Genomic DNA, 17169 nt, shown 5'->3' with positions numbered 1-17169 from the left:
TTGTTTCCCTTCTGGTGTGCTGATCTGAGTAAAACATTCCTGTTGAATAATTTGGGTTGGCTCTAAATTGTACATACTGGAGTAAGCAATAAATGCATCAAGCAGTTTCTATTATGTAGGGAATAAGATGTGCCTCATTTATGAATGCAAACTCTTGACTCATTAGCCCTAAAACATCCACCCAGTTCTCCCAGTTTTACTAATGAATTAACCTGTGACCTACTTCTCCCAGTACCCACTGGCACTTAATTGTTAGACACATGGTTGAAGTTAATGGCACAGTCTGTGATCCATTGAATGAGTTTTCCTTCTGTGCAAAGCTGAGTGTATTTTCCGGATGTGGCTGGGTCCATGATTTCATCAGGATCCTGTTTGTTAACTCATATGCCCTACCTAAGCTGGTAGATAGATGCAGAAACATGTTTCCCAAAGCGAGGAAAAATGGGTAACATTTTCTAAGTCATCAAGTATAAGTGTCTTAAGATACTGATTTCAGTCAATGTCAGGCAAATTTGGTTTATACTTGAAGATTATTTTTGCAGAGCATTTAAATTGATACAGCAAGATTTATAAAGGCATCAGTTAGCTAGCTGATTAATTACCAAATACTCCTTTGGAAAAAAATGTTACTAAGAGACTTAACTTTTATGTAGAGTGTAGAAACAAAAGCATTATTTTAAGGATAACACAAATTAATTAAAATACTATTAACCAAGTGTGGTGGCTCACACCTATAATCTCAGCCCTCAGCAGGCTGAAGCAGGAGGATCATTGTGAGTTTGAGACCAGCCTGGGCTACAAAGTGAGCTCAAGGCCAGCCTGAACTGCATAGTGAGACCCTGTCTCAAAAAGACAATTAAAAAGTAAAATACTATTAAATAGTATAAGGAACATTCAGATAGATCTGGGTGAAGTATGCGACTTTAGGAGGAGAAAATTTAGCAGCTTAAGAGAGGAATAAAATAATGAGTGCTATTCAGAATCTTATTCTCAATAGTAATATAAAACTCATTTTGCAATAAAAATGGAATTATTTGTTTTTCCTAAATGTATTAAGTTCCAGTTAAGAGTCAACATTCAAGTCGGTATTTTTAATAGGAGCACTATATAATTAAATTCATAAACTATAAACAGTGTGGGATCTTTGCATGTTGTATCCCAAATAACAAAGACCAGAGATATTTTTAGGAAACCATTTGTGCATCAAAACATGTTTTAAGGAAGATGTTTATCATCTCATTGTACAGATCCTATTATTGTACATACATTTACATGTTTAGATGAATGAAGCTGACATGATTTAATCAACTATCTGATATTTTTAGAGTCAGCGAATGAGGCACAGCAACCACTCCACAGAGAACTCTCCAATTGAAAGACGAAGTCTAATGACCTCTGATGAAAATTATCACAATGAGAGGGCTCGGAAGAGTAGGAACCGCTTGTCTTCCAGTTCCCAGCATAGCCGAGATCATTACCCTCTTGTGGAAGAAGACTACCCTGACTCATACCAGGACACTTACAAACCCCATAGGAACCGAGGCTCGCCTGGGGGATACAGCCATGACTCCCGACATAGGCTTTGAGGCTGCCAACACAAAAAATAAAAAATATTCATCTGTTGACTATTTGCCATAGCGTTGCTAGGATAAACCAACATTTTAACTTGGCAAGCATAGCACAGTACTTACTGTGCTTGTGGGCTACTGTCTTTTGATGCTATGTAAGGGGCAAAAAAATGTACATTATGCCCTTGAATCTAGATGGATATTAGATGCTCAATCATATAGATATTTTTAAGTGCAACATTTACATGATAACAGTACCTTTTGTTTTCTTCATAGATTAAGACACGTCAATTTGTAGTCTAGGGTACTTATCAAGGCACATATAAAATAATTTCCCATGCTGGAAATTCCAAATGACCAGTTCCAGTTGGAACCAATTTATAAACCAATTCCTGTTGGAATTTGGGTGAATTGACTAGAAAGTCTACTTGAGCATGTTGCAATCAATTAAAAAAATTGGGAAAAAACCTAATTAATAAGAAAATCAAGATAAAAATAGAAGCCAAAACCAGCTCTGGTATTTATTTGCTGGAAGCTAAATTTACACTTAAAAGTTGGATGTGTAAACATTTTAATATATGTTAATGTTGCCAGAATGGCTTTTCAAACTTACCAAATGTATTGATAGTGCCAAAAAAATTTCAGAAATCTTAATGCAAAAATTATTATATAATCTCTTCTGATTTTAATATTTTTATTTTTTTCCTGGCACAGCTGTTGTAGTCAAAGTGTTTTGCTTTCTGTTCAGTCTGTACCGTTAGCGTGTTTTGAAGTTGGCAAAAAAAGAAAAGGAAAGAATAAAAACTTCAAAAATTTTAGTTGTTAAAAGAGAATAGTAATGAGAAGGCCAAGAATAGCCGATTAGAAGAAATTTAAAATGAGGTGTTGTTTCTTCTTTAATGCACATGAGCACAACTGCACATATCCAGGGGTGTGAAGTCAGATAGCAAGGGTGTTGTATAGATCCTCCTGAGTGTAAAGCTAAACCTCTCCAGATGGGAGTTCATCTACCCACTTAACACACATGCAAGGTCAGTATTTCCTGCCAGCACAACTGGGAATCTTTCCATTGCTTCCCTCAGTCTCTGTCTTTGAATATCTAAATATTCTAGCCCATTACTAAAGTTTTTAAAAATCATGCTAAAGATTTTTGTTTTCCATGGTAACATTCAAATTAGATGTTGAAAGCTATGTTATTTTACAAAATGATTAATGGGAAAAATTCAAATAAATGATGAATTTAAAAACTTGCAGTTAAGGGACTGGGGATTTAGCTAAGCGCCTGCCTTGCAAGTGTGCAGTCGTGAGTTTGATCCCCGGTACCAACAAAAATTTGCAGGTAAAAAATCATAGATTCAGAATACGTCTGTTCACTAAAATTACAGCATTCTTATTGAAAAATTATGAAGATTTTAGAGATTGAGCTGACTTTTATCTAATAAACACTGCTCATTGCTTACCAACAGTTCAGTTTTTTCAGTGACTGTAATTATGAATTGGTGGCCTCTGTCTTACATTATCAAGGGTTCTTTAGATTTATTATGGTCCAAAAATTTATTGAAATTGATCCTTTTATATAATACAAAATGTATTTATGAAAGATTCTTGTTTCTAAAATTCTACAATCCATTCATGTTCTAAAACCTAAATAGGATGAGACATAAAAGATTTTTTTTACATCTCATGAAGCTGATTTTTGAAAACAGAAATAATTAATTTTGAGGCTGGGGTGTAACTCAGTGGTGGAGTGATGACATGGCATGTTTGTAGGCCCTGAGTTCCATCCCCAGCATCCCCCCCAAAAACCTTGAATAATTAATTTTGTATTATCTTATGTTTCCCCAAGTTCTTCAATATTCAGTCATGAAGTATGCACTAGTTTCTGTTATTTTCTTGATTAAGAAAATGTCTCATATTATTATTTATACATACCTTAGACCCTGTCATAACCTCATGACATGCCATCCCCTCATCTTGGCTTGAATCTTTAGCTGATAATGAGGATTCCTATAACTCTATTCATCATCTCAAACATTTGGTGCAATTAAATAGGGGCTTAGTAAATTTTAAAAGTTAAACTTCACACTGGCTTGGGAAATTCTTTTGTCATCTAGTGAAACATAAAGAACTTTCAGTTAAAACATTTAAAAGAACTGTATCCATTAGGCTGTTTAATAAACACCTAACCTGCCATCACTGAATACTTTGTTAAAACACAGAAGCACTTTTTCCAGCAAACAAAAATATACTTATTACATGTACAGCACATATTTGCATGAGAAAGAAAACATTAGCCAAAACATTCTTCTATATGCTTTACTGGTTTCTTGTTTGTGCGCATTAAATTATTTAATTGCAGAGTGCACCAAGGTGTATAAATTTAGACTAGACAGCCGTTCAGCTTTTTCTGTAGTAGCATTAGCAATTTGGTCATTTAACTATTTTAAGATATTTACATTTTATGGCAGGTAGCTGAGACAGCATTTACATATATTAAAAAGATTACCATTTTTTTAACTTTTAAAAAACCACTTGTTTTTAAAGATCTCTCAAAACTTGTTTCTAGCCTTCCATGTCATGATGAAAGATGGAGGCCCATTCAATATCTGTGCATAAAACCAATCCATCATTTATCATCAAATGTGCATACTTGTTTTGCTTTGCATTTTTTATCCAAAGGCTAACAATCTTGGAAAGGGTATAATGTATATTTTCTTGATGAATATATTTAAAATATCACTTTAATTTGGAATATTCTCTCAACTTCTATTATATGTTTATCTTCTCCAAATGAATGAGATATGCATCGTCCTTTCTTTTAAAGCCTTAGAAATATATTGTGTAAATGATACTACAATCCAAGTATATAATAAAAAGTTTTATTTTTGTCAAGCATACCAAGCACCTTTGGAAAATGCATATTCCACAAATACTTTCTTTTTTATTGATGTCATTTAAAATAGAAAATTATTACAAGCAAGAAAAAGGAGTCATAATATTTTGAGGCTGTTTGAACTGGTAGTGTAAACCATATACTAGAATTCTGTAATTTCAGTCAGCATACTTATAACAATGTAGACTCATGTGACAATATGCAAATACAGTCCTGAAAAGAAAAGGAATGCAGTTTGTCTCTTCTGATGTCAATTCTCATGGATAAAATATGACTCCAATATTATAATCAACAGTGTTATCTTGTTTACTACAGTGTTTAAAGCAACACTTGGAAATGTTTATAAATGACTGATGAGTCTGTCTTATCTTTATATAGTTCTTTCAGAAAGAAGATTGAAATTGTTAACAATTTAGACTAATGGTCTTTCCTAATAAGAGTCTTAATTTTGTGACTATACAAGTCATTACATTTCATCCTTAATGGAATGAATTTTTTAAATGTGAAACAAATTCTGAGAAAATTATGTGTTCCCTTTAAATAATTTGTTATTTACTCAAATTATTATTGTTGTTTGCAAAATGTATTTTTGAAATGTTAACCTCTTTTCATACCTGCATACTTGAACTTGTCTTTTGTGTGGGGGCCTTAAAATTTCTAATAGAAAGCGGGGCAGTGAAAGTGAGTGAGGGAGAGAAATCTTGGCAAAAGATGATTTACAAAGAGTAAAGACTTTAAACCAACATATCACAAATATTATTGAGATCCAGGATGTAAATGAAAAGTGTTTCTAGGCAACCTTAATTTGCATGCTAAAGTATTTTCTTGGTTGTACAATTTTACTTTGGTATTTGTTTGAAAAGCAAAACCAACATAATATCACTATAGAAATTGCCCTGTATGGATATTTATACTACCTCTTCGCTAGAGAAGACAGTCTTGTCTTTAAAGGGAAAAGTACTTGTCAAGAACTAGTGATCAAATTTCTTACTATTACTGCTAACCTTGCTGCAAAGCTAAATGCATAATGTGTTGAAATAGCTTTCTCTTTAGATTTTAACCTGCTTTCCAAAATGCTTTTGTCACCCTTTTTTCTTTATGTGAGTCAAGTTTTCTTTGAATTGGTTCACATTTATTGTGAGGCATGGTAAATTTAACAAGTCATCATAGGGAACAAAACAAACTGCAAAAGAATTTACCTTTTATACACCGGTTATGTCTATAAGAGAAAGGTCCAGAGACTTAACACAGTTGGTTTGCAAATTCAAATTTTGTTGATCCTTGACTTGTGTAGACATCAAGAGCACAGCTTAGCTACTTTCTGGTTAAGAATGTGTGTTAGCTTGGACATGTAACTGGAACAAACTTCATATCAATATTTTGAATAAATACTTAACCCTTATTCTTTTTATATCTCTGCCTTTGTCTTTCATGACAATGTTGCATGTTGATTTTTTAATTATATAAAACTCACCCGAGAATGAATGAAAACTTTATAGGAAATTATGTAATGAATCTGTTTCCTTAGTTCCCTATATCTTTAAATACTGTCAGTACTGTAACATACTTATTTGGGCTGTGTCTATGCTGCAGAAAACAATCCTTTTTAAAATGATAATCATGATCAAATCAATCAGTATAGGAACTATAAGAATGACTTTTTTCTTGTTGCTAATCACATTAGTCAAAACAGTGAAGTTGGTTTACATGGACAGACAGAGCTTCAGCATTCAAAAATTATTTTAGAAGTTTCTTTTTTAATTAATGGGTCCTTCAATGAAATACATCCTCTGATAGCAGTCATCTCTGTCTAGTTGTGGATGATTTAATCCCAAATGCTGCATGTAATTGAGGTATATTTTGAGAAGATTAGAAAGTGTCTCATAGATAATCTTAAGGGCTGTAACTTCCACTTGCCATGAAAAACATATAAATAAGAATGAATAGTACTGACTTTTGGGAAGTCAGTTTAATGTAAAACTTTCTTTTGGTTCTTTTGATGGATGTAAAAAGAATGTGTGCAGAAAGATGGTAGAATATGTTATGAATGAATTTAAAGTGGTTTGAGGAAGGCACTGATGCTTCCTCATTTGAAAATTATAAGGAGTTAAAAAGAACTATCTAAGAAGTAAAAGTGGCGGGCCTCTATCTTTTCAATATTAAGTGTTCTTGGTTATGTGTTGAACACTTAAATTTCTCAACAAATGGCTATGTCTCATATATGTAGGGGCCTCTCTTGCCCTACTTGCATGCCACTTTCACACACTTTTAATTGAAATCAGTGTGAATTCTGTATGCATAATGGATGTATTAAAGATGTGGGATCATTGATACTATATTGTTGCATACTATTTTTCATATGCCTTACAATATTTTCTGGGACATTATTAAAATGAAAGCATTTTATTGCCAAAATAAATCTATGTTGTTACTTCTGCATTAGCAGTAGAAAAATAATGTAGCAAAAATATATACTGTACAGTACAAAATAATAAAATATATATATTTTGCCAATAATATGAATAGATTGAGGAGAAAGAAGCACATTTCTTATAGCACAAACTTACAACAAAACCCACTGTTAAATTTGGCAGTTCTGTTTTTTAAAAGTATATAGATTTAGTTCTATTTATTTCATCTACCATCTTTTTAACTTGCTGCTTGATACTTTTCCAGCAATTTGTTTCATAGCCTTGCAATCTGTGGATGTAATTCTTATTTTGCTCCTGTCCATAAAACTTATTAAATTTTATTTTGTGATAAGACTCATACTATATTTTCTGTTCTTATTTCTTCTCCTTCCACAACAACTACAAAATGTCACAGCAAATGCACTTATAGGGCTGTTCTGAATTTTATGTTTTTCATAGCCTCAAGTTAGAATGACCAGTAAAGGTGTCCCATTAAAAAAAATTAAAGATTCTTTAATTTGTTTTGTATGAAACACTATTTTAGAACATTCAGTTAAAGCCATTAGCTTTGCTTTAGAAGGGTTGGTGGGAGGGAATAAAAATAAAGTTAATATAAAACATACTAAAATAAATATGTCAAAAATGATGTAAAAAGATTTCTCTACAATTCAGAGGGCTGTTGATACCCCTGACTATTACTGTATCTGCAGTGATAATATGAGGGAAAAAATGCCTTTGTCAAATTTTTTCTTTCTTTAAATTTTAGTTATTTATTTTGATAATTTAGCCCCCTTTTATTTTTTATATAGGTCTGTGTATCATTCTACAAGGCATGCTGGGTAAAATATACTATGCAAATGTGTACAGTGCTGCATGTTTTGTTCTCCTTTTGCTTTAGTGGCTTTAAAGGAAAAAATGTGGTGTTATTTTTGTGAACAAAGACATTTAACAAAGAAAATGCAGAGTGCATGCATATAGTATCCTAATTTCTATGGATTTGTTTTATGGAATTTAAATGTATACAAAACTGCATTAATTTTTTTCTTTTATATAATAAATGACTGAAACCAGCGTTATACCTCTCCTTTATATTATTCCAGAGATATACTGAAGAAACACTGGAAATCATTAAGTATATTTGTATACCTTTCATAGGAAAAAATTAAAACAGTCACTATAAAAACAAAACAAGCAAAAGGATTCAATTAATTGACTGTTTCCTGAATACTGGTGCTATGAGTGACCTCAAACAAAATACTGGATAAGAAATCCCTTAAGTTACACACACACGGACACGCAAAAATGAAGTGGAATATATTAGAATAAATGTGCAGTAGGATTGAATAAATTAACCTATTGCTCACAAAACGTCCCTAAATGAGTAATACAGTTGTAAACAGACATTTGTAGAGCTATCCTGTAAGAATTCCATGAGTGATACATAGATTACAATGTCATTACATATACTCAGTTACTTATACTATGACTTGATTGGAATTTGACTTTTCTCTCATTGCACTGTATAAGAAGTTTGAAAGAAATATCACTATGGATTATTATCACTGCATTACAATTACACAGTGATTTGTATTATTTCATAATTAATCCATCTGACTACCTTGGAAATTAGGTAGGGCACAGATTATTAGACTTGACTACAGACAGAAACCAAACCTCTTAACCCCTTTCTCTGTGTATGTATTTTTGCTTAACAACACATATATTAACAGTACCTGGAATGCAACATGTATTGACTGAATAGTATATTGTTATTAGGTGTTACCTTGACTGAATGAATAGTATCTTGTTATTAGAGAGGTGTTATCAAAGCATTTCAGCTAATAATCTGAAATTCCCAATTGAAAGAATTACACTTGTTCAGTTTCAGTACATGACATGAACATTTGCCAAAGCCACCCCATGTCATCAACACATTTCCACTAATAAGATGGACTGTGGACAGAAACAGCCTGCCCTCTCATAGAGCATGCAGATTACCACTGATTAGAATGCACCCTCACTCTTGCCTGGATCAAAAGCCTGGATCCAGCAATAACCAGCTGTAAGCATGGGACACTTAACTTTCCTGTGCCTGAATCTCTTTCTGTAGAATGTTTTTCTTTTGATATGATCACATTTTCCTGTTTCCTTACATGTCCATAAGTTTTTATGGGATTTACGACACTAAACCTTACGCTGTTGATGACTTGAGCTTGTATTCCTTTAGAGTGTAGAACTTGTTTCCATAGGTAATTATGGATTAGTTTGGTCCTTCCAAGGTTCATTTTCAGGTTTGTAAAGAATTAGTGTAAAGTAGGTTTATCGACTAATCTAGTCCCTTTTGTAAAGTCTCTAGGATGTCTACTGAATATGTTATTGCTGGCTAAAAGGAACCCAAGTGATTCCTGAATCTTTTGTTTCACCCCTCCCTGCTACATATTTTTTCTCCAAATTTGTTATGGCCAGCCTCTGGGATTTTATACTACACAAATACAGATCAGTATGTAGCTGAACACTTGGTGGCTTCCCATGGTGGTTTCTAGAATTTTTCTCTGTGTAGCTTTCTTCTTACAGTTATTCTGCTTCACAGATTCTGGCCATCCTGTGCTCAAAACACTAATCAGTGGCTTCACTTTAAGAGAATATCTTACTCTTACTTGGGCTCTGCTCTTCTATATTTGGGTGGGAATTGCTTCCAGGTGAAAAGTCCAAACATTCGGAAAATTTATCATTTATTTCTATTTTTTAAGGGATTAAAGTCCTATTTTCGAATATTTGAAAGCAAATTTTGTGTATACTGTGACCACTCTTTTGTTAATAAAAGGGTAAATCTAGACCATCCTGATCTCTCCTGCCTTTAAACAGAAGACTATCTAAAGACATTTTGCACATCACTATAATCACTGATAAGTCATCTTTAAAGGGTCTCAGGGGGAAGTGTTTTTACACATGTTCACACCACTCACCAGCTTCTCAATTACATCTTTAGTAGTACCAAATTTGTATTTCACCTATGGATCATAGTCAGCCAACACTGGTTTAGGTAGATTCATTACTTTCTTTTTCTTCAGAGGCAGTGGTAAATACTCTGGGAGGCCATCTCTTTAAAACCAAGCCTTAGCTTCACAAATTAGTATGGCTTGACTTACATTTAACAAATCAACAGAATGTGTGGAAGTTTGCAAAGTGTCTCAGTTGCCAAAACATTACAATGTGCAAGAATGAAATATGTCAATGCAACTTGATTATGCTATTGTTTTACAAAACAGCCTATAAAAAATTCAAGTAAATCCAGGCATAATCTATAAATTACATAGTATGTCATTATTATAAAGGATTTTCTTCCCCTTCATATTTTCTCTAAAGTTTAGTTTTTAAATGTAAACCCCAAAAGAAGTTTTAAAACATTACTTTTCGATATATCAAGAGCATATGGCTGGCAGTCAGATGGGCAAGCCAGTCCTGAAAGTGGAGGGAGACAGGAGAGGAAGACCCTTGAAGATGCCGAGACGGCTGCGAAGATAAGACCACTGACTTCAGCTGAGTGGGAAGGGGCAAGAGGCTCCACAGAGAAAGACCCTCTGGAACCAGGCCCTCATCAAGGTTCAAAAACGGATTTGGGGTGGTGCGAATGTGTGTAGGGGTGGAGATGGGCACTATCACGTTTCGGTTATGGCTTTATAGAGATCTTCAGGGAGAACATAACTCGGCATGGACGCAGCAGCAAACTGTCTAGAGCCGGCCGTTCCCAGCCGCAGCCAACGTAGCAGGTTCGACCCCCAGGTGCAGTCCCACAGCCAGCGGACTCCTCGGAAGACAAACAAGTAAACAAAGCCAGACCGCCGTCTTCCCCGGGGCTCCGCCCCTCCGGCCGCGCGCCTGCGCTCTCGTCACGCTGGCCCCGCCCTTTCACCGCCCCCGCCCGCGTGGTCGCCGCCAACGCAGTGAGGAACTAGGGGAGGACGGTGGCCCGCGCGGTTCGTCGCAGACAACGCGGCGGCGATGTCCGCGAGCCAGGCGAGTGCCGCGGTGGCTGCGGCGGGGCCTCGCGCGCGGCAGGGCGGCCTGGGCTTTGGCCTCCCTCCGGTTCCTTGGAAGTGGGCAGGCAGCCAGCGCGGGAGCGATAGCTGCAGAGGCGGAGGTGCCGGCGCGTCCTTCTCCCCCTCAGCCTGAGCCAGGGGAGGCCTGGCGGTCCGGGTGGCTGGAAGGGCTTCGCTGCCCGAGAATGGGAATTCTCTTCACCAGGATATGGAGACTGTTCAATCACCAGGGTGAGGGGCTCGGGCCGCAGGCGTGCGGGTCGGGGAGAGGGTCAGTCCTGCCGCGGTGGTGGGGTCTCCGAATACTTCCGGAGTGTGGGCGGCGCGGGCAGCGCGAGGTGCATGCTGCTCCCCTGCAGGCCCGGGAGCATTCGATCTCCTTTTGCGGGCATAGGGACCGTTTCCGTCTCGCAGCGCAGCCCTTTGTCTTGAAGGACTTTCCTAAAAGTCCTTTCCGCAATACACCCATTGCTCCGATTTCGATCGGGAGTGAAAAAGGTCTATTGTCGCACGTCAGATCCCCCAGAGTGGCACGGCTTGGTCTCTCTTCGACTCCTTTCTTCGGTCAGCAGTTGGATTTGGACATCAAAGAGAAATGCTGGCGTTTTCTGGGAAAAAAGGTGTAGTTTTTGGCCTTTGCCGCACCACTGAGCGACGAAGAGGTGCAGAATGCGGAAAACGTGAGCACTGGCTTGACTAGTCGAGTACCCTTCGGGCTTCCGAGGCTTCCCTCCACTGCCTCCCCTCTGGGGGAGGGGCGGGAGAAACTCCTCGTGGTGGGGAAATTCCCTCTGTTTGCTTTATTTATTTCTATTTAAGATTAAGCTTAAGGTCATTTTCTTAGCCATAGAAGTTACTAAGAAGATTTTTTTTCGTTTAGTTTTTTGGCTGGGTTAAAAATACCGAAGTGTTTTCGCTCAAAGCTTTAAATACTACTGCATATGAAACATTGTTAATGGTAGATAACTGGCAAGTTACTAAAATATAGTGGATGATGCTTAAATTCATCTAAACTCAAACATTGCCTTAAAATGCATAGGTTAAAATTTGTTTTAAAATGGGTGTACAACTAGAGAAAAGACACCTCACTTTTTTAACAAAAAAAGGGCATAGTTACTCAGATCAAATGTAGTGATGTCTTTATTGCTTTTAAACTCGACTTGGACGATTCATCATTCCTGCTGTAAATAACTTAGTTTGTAACTTTTGTATAAGTTGGTGGTGTCACATCTCAAAAGTTTTACAGTTGAAATTTAAATGAGTTGTGGCAACCATTTTAAAGACCCCATGACCCCCTCCAACTCAGTGATGGAGCTGCTCTTATAAAGAGATGGGAATGGAGTAGAACTGGGCCAGGTGATAGTTTAGATCACAAGATACCAGATGGAATGGAAGGTGGCTTGAGGCTTTCTAGTGAAGTGGAGGTAACCAGTTCTAATCAACACTCCTATCTCTGGCTGTGTAAGTTGGGAGAAGGAAGTGGGAACCAGTTACTTAACCTTACTGAATCTAGGTGTTCTGCCCTAGGATCTGGGGAGCCTACAGATCTTGAAAATTTAATGTCTAGGTTTCAAGTATTAAAATTTACATTGTTGTAAAACTGGTGATATTCACAGTAAATAAGCTCAGTTGTAGTTTTACCATCTGTAATTGTTTAGTTGTTGTAGTTCTGTTTTTTGAGACAGGGTCTTGCCATGTAGTTCAGGCTGACCTTGAGCTTACTGTATAGCCCAGACTGACCTTAAATTCATGGCGATCCTCTTGCCTCAGCCTCCAGAACGCTGGGATTATAGGCATGCATCACTGTGCATGGCTGAACCATCTGTAATTTTGGATTGTTTTTAGCAAAATTTAATGTGTCTCAATTTCTCCTGTGAGTTTTGAAAAACTTTGCTTGTTGATTGAACTCCAGTACTGCCAAAAAAATAGCTATCTCTATTTTGAGTCAGTAATAAAATTTTTCCTATAGTTTAAGAATGAATTACAGTTTTGTCAACAGCCACTTGCCAGTAGTAAATAATAAGAATGTGTACGTTGGCACCACTACAAATTGCTATTACTAGAGTTAGTATTACCTATGTTGTGTGATAATTTTTTTCCTGGACATGTACTGAAATGTTAAGAAACTAATAAGAATTAATGAAGACATGTTCTACAAAGTTACACGTTGTGAAAGTGAATAAACGATTTATTTTCTGTTAAACAATGTGGTGGTTGTATCGATAGAATCATTTCTCAAAATATTTACTCCAACCTAATTCTAGATACTTTTTGGTTTTTTAAATTGTGTGTTAAAATGGGTGGATGTAGGTGAGATACTTTGCTTTACCTAGAGAAGATTCAGGATGCAATACTGTATTCTTCTGACAGAAACTGTTGGAGAGAATGTTTAATGGGATTATAGAATTTGTGATACTGGTGAAACTAAAATTGTACCAGATGTCTTCTGAAAATCCTGTGAAATAGCCTTTTCAATGAGTTTAGGTTCAGTGCATGGCCAAAGCTAATTCCATACTCTACTAGAACAACTGGAGGTTTAGGTGATGAGATTCAGTGGAGCACAAATTTTACATGCTATAATGTATGTCATCTGTTTTTGTTTTCATTTTTAATGTTTTGATGGTCCTGTGGAGTAATCTTTCCAGATCTTAAAAACTGTTAAATGAGAGAGCCAGGCAAGGCCAGAGAAATCTATTACTGGCTATTAATCTTCTTAAAAGAGATTGACATGCTTTTTTTCCTCAAGTTTAACAGTCTGTTGATATGTTGTAAATCTCTAGGACTTTGAAAAGTTGCCCATTAGTGACTTTGTATATACTGTGTATAGAAAGATGTTTTGATCAGAGATCTATTACACAAATTTTTTGAGCAACTGTTTGGATTAGGACTTGAAGTGAAGAAAGCACACAACTTGACCTTCTCCAGGGGTTTTTTGTAGAGAGACAGAAAATGCACTACTCATTCTATCTCTACAGATACGGTGATTTACATTTACTCACTTTTGCAAGGTTAAGTTCTTATACAGGTTAGTTGATTTAATCTGTATTTAGTTGATTTATTCCTCACACTACAGCAACTTTATGAGGTAGATACTCTCATTTTACAGGAGCAAAGAAATATTAAGTAGCTTTATTAAAGCATTATAGAAGTGATAGGCCTGGGATTCTAACCGAGATTGTCTAGTGCTGGAGTTAGTGCTCTTAAAAGCAAACACATACAACTTTTTTGTATAAGAAAGATTCGTATTAGATAAGGAATTTGACATTAATGTGAATTATGGAAAGAAGTTATGGGATTTCCCCATTGATAACCTTGAATTGCTCGTGTGATTGGTTGTTATAAAAGGAATTGTAAGTTACAAATAAATGTGGGCATAGCTTTCTAGGTTGCACAAAGGTATGCTGAGGAAACTATCTCTGCTTTTATTTTTTTCCCTTAGTACATGTGGAAGCTGAGTGCACTGTACCATTTGTAATTATATTGGCTCTTAGCTCCAGTTGAGTCCATCTTTACATGTTCAGTGGAAATGGACCTGGGTCCTTCAGATACTGGTCTTTGTCAATGGGCACAGTGTTAAGCTTTGTTTATGCCTTGGTGGAACAGCATTGTGGATGGGAAGGATTTTTCTTCATGAGTACGTTGTGTCCTCCACATGCCCTGTTTGAGCACAAGCACCTTCCCCAGTGCCTGGCTTTTGGGCTGCATGGTGTCAGCTTCCCCTAGCACCCACCTCAACTGGTTTCCTGATGAAAGACTTCCAGCAAAACATTCTTAATGAGCAGTTTTCCCTAGCATTCTAGAGGGAGGCTTTCCAGGAAGTACCCTTGGCATCTCACCCCAGCTTCTTTTCAGCCATTCAGTGAGCCATAGCTGTGTCCTCCAATAAGATCTTCTTTATCTCAGTGCTGAGCCCAGCACAGAGGAGCCCTCTTACCCCTAAGAGGGATAGTCTCCTTTTGTCATTCCTATGATCTTTGCAGTTCTTTAGCCTTCCTTATTGTCACAATGTCACGTAATAGTTATTTTCTTTATATTAAACTTTCCAAATTCAAACTTCTTAGTACAAAAGAAAATATTTCCTGAAACTTCATTACTAATGAGTATAGTTTTTTCAGTTTGTTTCTTCTAAGTTTTGAGAATTGAATTTGTAATGCAGAGTGGCTTCGTCAGATAACTCCCACCTAACCTTTTGATTTTCCAGGTGTAATTTACTTGTCCATTCATTGAAAGATACTTTATTAAGTACATGCTTTATTTCCACAGTGAGAGGACAATAGTGAACATGATAAAGAATCAGGATAACTCGCGATTTATGTGTTTGTGTTTTCTGACTTTGTATGATTCAGAGAGATCCAGTGAAGATCTCTGGAATGTCAATTACCTTTTTCCCCCCTTAATTTACGACTGGTAATCACATGAATAAAACTTTTAGAAACGAGCAAGGACAGGAATTGATATGCTGTCTAAGTAAAACTGAAAAAAGAGAAGGGAAATAAGCATTTTTATGACAAAACAGTATTGATTGTTAAAGTCTAGATGATAACTCAGAATTCCCTCAAAGCATTGTAACAGTGTGTTGTTTTGGTTTATCTGAGTAGTTGCAGGAATGCTATGATGCAGATATTGTGAAAGCCAAATTAAATGAAATAGTAAACTTGTGATGACTCACGTGCATTAAAGAATGGGAATGAATAAATTATATTACCTTTGTCCATCTCTTATTGTGCATGTCATTTTTTAGATTCTATGGAACTTTTGTTTTAAAGCATGTTATAGCACTTTCTGGCTACAAATATTTTTTCAATAGGTGTCTTGTTCGTTTTGATAATGAGAACAGGATGGGGTAGTGACAGAGCTTAAGGGTTAAAAGTTAATTTAATGTTAAAAAATATTTGTAAATAACGTAATATCATTGATAATATACTAGCTAGCCATCATTTAGTTGGCATCTTTACCTTTGATCCTATTACATAATTATGCTTTAACTTGGGACCTGGGATGTATTTCAGTGATAGAGCATTTAAGTAGCGTGTATGAGACCTCTAGGTTCAGTCTTCAGCACCACAAGTAAAAGTCTTCAACTCTGTGGTTTTTATTATGACCTGCATGCTGTATTTTAGACCTAAAAGGCTATTGAAAATGGTCATTGGTGCTTTATTATAAAAGCACAAAAAACTTAAAGAGACAATCCTCGAGTGCAAGGGAAATGGAGCAGGGAGAGGTTGGTGATGAATATGATTTGTAGTTGTTAAGCTAGGGTGAGGGATTGTGGGTTCGTTATTGGAATGGCCCTCCAAAGAGATCTATGACTGCGTCACACAACTGTGGTTCCTCGCAGGTTTTCTAAAAGTTCTGCACGTGTTTGATTGGAGTTTCTCTCCTTTTTTTAAAGCTATTTTAAAAATTTATGTATAATTATATTAGCTTTTGACTTGAAAATTGAATTAGCTTATCAACTTGAGAGACTTGAAAATTCTGGGTTGGGAGGTATATTGCATGTTTATGTATTTTGAGGTGACACGAACTTGCAGAATGTGAGAAATTAAAAGAAAGAAGGTGTCTTAACTGGAGAACATTCTTAGCAAAGTTAAACAGTTGGAAAGTCCCTGAGACATTCTGGACATCAAGTGAAGACCAGCTTACCTAAACCTGAGCAGACAGGTCAAGAAAAGAATTAGGAAATGTGTGTTAAGACCATTCTTTGTCATATCCATCCTTTTTTACCATGTTTATCTAATGTTCTAACCTCTATTCACTTCTCTACTTTATCTTTCAAAATACGATGTCAGCAAAAGGAAATATGACTTCTTGGATTCAAAGTTTATCTATTTCACCTTCTTTCGACTGTAACCTCCTCATCTTTCCTGCTATACCCTATCAACTGACTCTAACCTTTTGCTATTTAAAGGCATCCCATTATGTGCAGTCTTGTGGAGTGTCTTAATCACTCTTCTCATTGCTGAGATAAAATACCCTACATCAGTTTTAAGGAGAGATTTATCTGGGCTTATGGTTTAATCCTTAGTCATGGCCTCGGGGCAGAAGGGAGAGCAGAGGAAAGCTGCTTTTATCCTGGCAGGCATAGAAGGGAGATAGCGGGGAGAGAGAGACACCTTCAGTGATACACCTGACCAGACCCTACTTCCTAACACCAAGTCAGCTGTATCACCCCACAATTCAGTCCCTTTCATGAAGCCTCCCTATAAGCACGAGAGGCCTTTGGGGGACACTCATGATCCAGATCATAACTTTGGGTG

The 17169-nt window shown here is 36.4% G+C and overlaps 2 protein-coding genes across 11 annotated transcripts in view; both read left to right on the top strand.

The window, feature by feature from the left end:
- The window catches only part of Cacnb4 (calcium voltage-gated channel auxiliary subunit beta 4), a 266101-nt gene extending 258158 nt beyond the window's left edge, over positions 1–7943 (top strand). For all 7 annotated transcript variants that reach the window (XM_063259090.1, XM_063259088.1, XM_063259089.1 and 4 more), the window contains one exon: positions 1326–7943. In XM_063259090.1, coding sequence (XP_063115160.1) covers positions 1326–1586 — 261 coding nt within the window. In that variant the 3' untranslated portion in view covers positions 1587–7943. The remainder of the gene's footprint in view (positions 1–1325) is intronic.
- A 2844-nt stretch (positions 7944–10787) lies between these two features.
- Positions 10788–17169, top strand: part of Arl5a (ADP ribosylation factor like GTPase 5A) — a 32096-nt gene continuing 25714 nt past the window's right edge. The window contains exons 1-2 of one of the 4 annotated variants that reach the window (XM_063259086.1): positions 10797–11143; positions 11430–11592. In XM_063259086.1, coding sequence (XP_063115156.1) covers positions 11508–11592 — 85 coding nt within the window. In that variant the 5' untranslated portion in view covers positions 10797–11143; positions 11430–11507. Of the gene's footprint in view, positions 11144–11429; positions 11593–17169 lie in introns of all 4 variants that reach the window. The other 3 variants (XM_063259084.1, XM_063259087.1, XM_063259085.1) reach the window with 3 other exon arrangements.

The sequence above is a fragment of the Cavia porcellus genome, unplaced genomic scaffold (genome assembly GCF_034190915.1).
Source record: "Cavia porcellus strain 051 isolate PalLab524CR breed Dunkin Hartley unplaced genomic scaffold, mCavPor4.1 scaffold_12, whole genome shotgun sequence".
NCBI lineage: Eukaryota > Metazoa > Chordata > Mammalia > Rodentia > Caviidae > Cavia > Cavia porcellus.
The sequence above is the reverse complement of the archived record's forward strand: the minus strand, read 5'-3'. Positions and strand labels throughout refer to the sequence as shown.